The sequence below is a fragment of the Orbicella faveolata genome, unplaced genomic scaffold, assembly GCF_042242905.1.
Source record: "Orbicella faveolata isolate gen_17 unplaced genomic scaffold, um_ofav_v1 contig_36, whole genome shotgun sequence".
Taxonomy (NCBI): domain Eukaryota; kingdom Metazoa; phylum Cnidaria; class Anthozoa; order Scleractinia; family Merulinidae; genus Orbicella; species Orbicella faveolata.
In genome coordinates, this window is record NW_028301565.1 from 2,320,454 (window position 1) to 2,324,836 (window position 4,383).

General features: G+C 38.4%; 1 protein-coding gene across 1 annotated transcript; it reads right to left on the reverse strand.

Annotated features, from left to right (window-relative positions):
* Nucleotides 1-278: 278 nt before the first annotated feature.
* Nucleotides 279-2,288, reverse strand: LOC149101981 (uncharacterized). The gene is made up of 2 exons (XM_089275263.1): nt 1,886-2,288; nt 279-401 (listed from the first exon to the last, which is right to left on the reverse strand). The coding sequence occupies exons 1-2, from the start codon at nt 2,252-2,254 to the stop codon at nt 279-281; spliced, it is 492 nt and encodes a 163-aa protein (XP_089131389.1). The 5' UTR covers nt 2,255-2,288.
* Between the last annotated feature and the right edge of the window lie 2,095 nt (nt 2,289-4,383).

Genomic DNA, 4,383 nt, shown 5'->3' on the forward strand with positions numbered 1-4,383 from the left:
CGCAAACTTAATTACAGTCCGCTATTCTTTTCATCATTGCAACCCGCATTATTACCTGAGCCCGCAACCAGGGCTAGGGATGCACATAAAGCTGCCCATAAAGCTGCGCAGTACGTTTTTCCGCTCTGAAGAGTGAACAGAGACCAAAAGAACAGAAGACAGAGGCGTTTGTCTAGATATTGAACCCTGTTTCAAGGTCCAGAACTTGGTCGCCCCAGTTCCCTGCGCAACTCCGAAATGTCGAATAGTGGAAAATCTGGCATAAAGACTGAAGTAACTCACAGTTCTCGCGCGCAGTTTTTGCCGGTGTAGTTTTGTTGGCACGAACAACTGTAGTCGTCAATCTCGTAAAGCGCCTCGCAGGTTCCACCGTGCTGACAAGGAAAACTTGAACAAGGACTCTGGCAAACAGAAGCAATTTTGCAGCAAGTTAGGTCAAGCGCGAAAATAAATTAAATGCGTGGTATAGATACTCAGTTTAGAAAAGGTTGCTAGTGTTCAGAAATATTCGTAATAATTTTGGCATAGCATTTTTTACAAATGGTTTAGTGTGCTGTAGCTTCTGGGTTCCAATTCAGTTCAAAACTTGAAACCAGCAGATGACAAATGAAATTCAAACTCGCTTAGCAATGGACCAGTGAGCGAAAACTATCAGGAATTCAGGTTACGCATATGCTCTGCACAGGAAACGCATTTTAAAGCGAACGACTTCAAAATTCTACAGGACTTCTTTTAAAAGCAAATTTAACACACACTGTAATTGCTCGAGAAGTCCTCAGAAGACGATATCTGTGGGTGTGTTGTTTTTGTTCAATGAGAGATGCTTATCTAACATGTTAAAAACCCATTGAAAGAGCAGTATTTGAATAAAACAAAAACAGTTTGTTTTTCAAAAGCGATATCTTTATCCTTGACGATTCACTTAGTTTAGTTCCCCATCGCAATCAGGGAAGCGCCGTTTCAGAGCTCACACACGTCGTGTATCAGCGCTGCGGGACTTACTAAAAGGTGGTATTCATCGGTGTCTTGAGTAAACTAAAGTATGTTTATATTTTAGTTAAATCGTACCCAGTCATCGTCTTATAGTATACTTATATTGCATGGTCACAACTAATTGATCTAAAAAATGTCCTACGGCTCAACATGTCCTTAAAAGCTATGGATTGTCTCAGAATAATCTAATTAGATTTTCATTTTAATGAAGAGAAACATCCGACGTTAATATTAATTCGGCTAAATTAATTCAGGCAGATGTTTAACACTACGCCGGAGGAATTTGAAAACGGAGCTTTCACTCTGAAAACGCATAAAATGTTTTCTGTCCACTCTACGCCGGAGTGATCTTTAAACGCAACAATCACCCATCATTTTGGATTTGTGTAACACAAATGAGAAAAAAAAATCAAATGATTATCGTGATTATCGTGACACCATCGTTTCCAAAAGGTCCGAAAACGAAAAGCCAGCTTTTTCAAATTCCTCCGATTTGAAGACCGTCTTCGAAAAGTTCCGTTGTGGTGACGGATTAGTATGGACATTAGGCCTAACTGTAGAAATAAAGCTGCGTCTTCAAATTTCTCTGCTGTATTGTGGACGCTGCCTAAAAGAAACATTGCCTTGCGTCCATATCCATGTGCTGTTTGCCTTTGGTTACTCAATACCGCTGCATATAAAAATATCAGAGGAAATATCGGCTTAGGTTTAAACCCCGTGATTGAGCCCAGCTTTCGACCAAGAAAGTGACGTCGATATCTGTCCAGGTTGCACACCAACCTATCGCGCTGTTTTTTTTTACAAACAGTTTAGTTTACTATACTACTACTAGGTTTTAAGTCAGTTCAAAAGTTGAAAGTAAACATTTCAAAAATCAGTAACAAAAACTCACCATAATGCTGTAGTGATGGAAAGTATGATTCGCTTCGAACTTCTCGGATGCATTGTACTTGTCAGTTGAAAGTAAGTCACACCAGATTTTTCCATTTGGTAGGTGAAACGCTCCAACGTTTGTGGAAAAACAGCGATCGTTATTTACGCACCGCAGCAGGCATTGACTTGCCGTTTGAACAGCGACTTCTTCAATCTTCGGAACGTCAAGAACATGATAAAAATGTTCCATGAATTTTGCATAACTGAGCTGTTTGTTCGGGTCGCGTTGAAGACCCGGCAAATTAGTGGCGTCACAGAAGCCATCATCTAAAATCTGACAGGTAAAGTAGATAAACATACTCGCTGATAAGAGAAAGAATCCGTCCATGATTAACAAGATAGATTTTAAGATCTTGACTTTGTCTCAGCTTCCCACAGAATGCTAACATGTACAACATCGTAACATCATTTATTTATAGGTGTCCAAAGAAAATGTATACATGAATTAAATGACTGTTTACTTAACAAGTCGAGAGGTTTCGCAGATGGCTGGAGGGCGTTTATTCTTCATATTATTTATTTGCTTTATGTTTAACGATGTCGTGAAATCATTTACATCATATAGCAGCAGGAGATCTCAGCATCGCAACTGAACTCATTCAAGCTTTTCTAAGGATCGGAGATCCCCCGCCGAGTATTAGCAATTTAACAATTTAAGGTTGTTCCACTGAAATAGAACCTGCGCTGAGATTTTTGTGAAACTCTGCCTATTGATTGTTTATATTATAGGAACTTAAATTTTGAAATGAAAATGAGGGGTCCCCATGTTCGTTTAGGAGCAACAGCACCTTGTTTATAACCATATAAATCCTTACAATAGCACCGTGATTGTAGTCACGATTGCTTGCTAAATTCACGTTTCCGACGATTGCTTTTTGTTCTACACTGAGATTTGGTCCATATTTATTTTACACAGAAAAATTTGTTACTCAATTCAAAACAACACAAAAAAATGATAGGTCACCTTACTAGTTCGCGAGAAAATGACGATTTACCTCTATGGCGAGGTCCAGCTGTAAAGGAAAAGCCGCCATTTTTTAATGCGCTCGCTCTAATCACGCGTGAAACTATGCGCAGTAGGGATGTGCAATGCAATACTGGGGAACGACCCTAATTAGTCTGACACGTAATGTATAGTGCCCTTACAATTTAAGTTTGCAAAACAGACATTAACCATTATTCTTCTAAGATTCGTTATTTCGTTGCAGTGTAGAAAGTTTCATTTTTTGCTAAATATCGACAAGTTTTTATTAAATATCTGCAAAGACTAAGTTTCCTTTAAATCAGTTAACAAGCTGTTCCATATCGTAGCACCTCCATATTTTACTGAGAACTTGCCATAATTTGTTTTCAAAAGACTTGGTATAATATTCATGAATATAATTATTCTTGCGCCCGTTTCGAAGAGATGAGACTCCCACAACAAAGTCTGTACGTCAAGATGGCGAAGTATGTACATCAAGATAGGGTAGTAACATGCGGGCGCAGATACGTGTAATACAATGCACGCAGTTTTACCGTAACTGCTGGAGATGGAGTTCTCGTGGTCAAACACACTGTAGGAAATGTCTGCTGGCGTTGAAGAAGTAGTCCGAGAAAGAACTTGGCAATTTTCAACGAGCTATAAATACAGCTATGAATAACGGTCGACCTTCCAACAGATACTTTTAAAAAATTCAATTCTTAAGGTGGCCGAACACAGTTTTTGACGCCTGTGTTTTATTTACCTTTTTTACCTTACCGCAAGTTGACAACACAAATTTTTTTTTTTGATAGTTAAGCTGACGTATGTGCCGTTTCCATGGCAGCACACGAGGAATAAATATAAGCAGGTTTTCAAAATAGGTTTTGTTGATTTGCAGAAAATCTGGTCCTAAGATTTTCTTCATATTTTGCATGTAGCAACCTCGTAAAGATGCTCACAATTTAGCACTATGTTAACAATAGCTTAACAGAGAGATTTTTAATTATCCCTTGTTGGAAGATAGCTGGAATAACTAAAATTTCCTCCGTTAATTTCTATACTCCAGTTGCTTATTTCCTAAAGCATTTTCTTGCGAAATTTCGAAAACTTCTGATGAGTGGTTTTCGAGGAAAAGATGTATTTCCGTCAACACTATTCCGCATTTAGTCGCAATTTTTTGGCTAACTACGTATGTGGTCCATTAAAGTGGGGTCTTTGCATCGTTGCGTTTTCTAACATACCGTTTTAATAATATATATATAGATTTAGCCAAGCCTGGACCGGATTGTTCAAAGTCCGATTAAGCTAGCGCAGGATAATCCTAAGAGAGAATTTTGATTTGAGTTTTGTAGCTTTGCGATGAGGTTATCTGTTTATATTGTTTGGCTTTCTGTATTGGGTTGGATAAATCTCAAACTACGCGGAAACAAAAGCAGTGAAAAAAGATTTGTATACAAGAGAAACTCATACTTCGGTTTAGTATTAACCGGCTT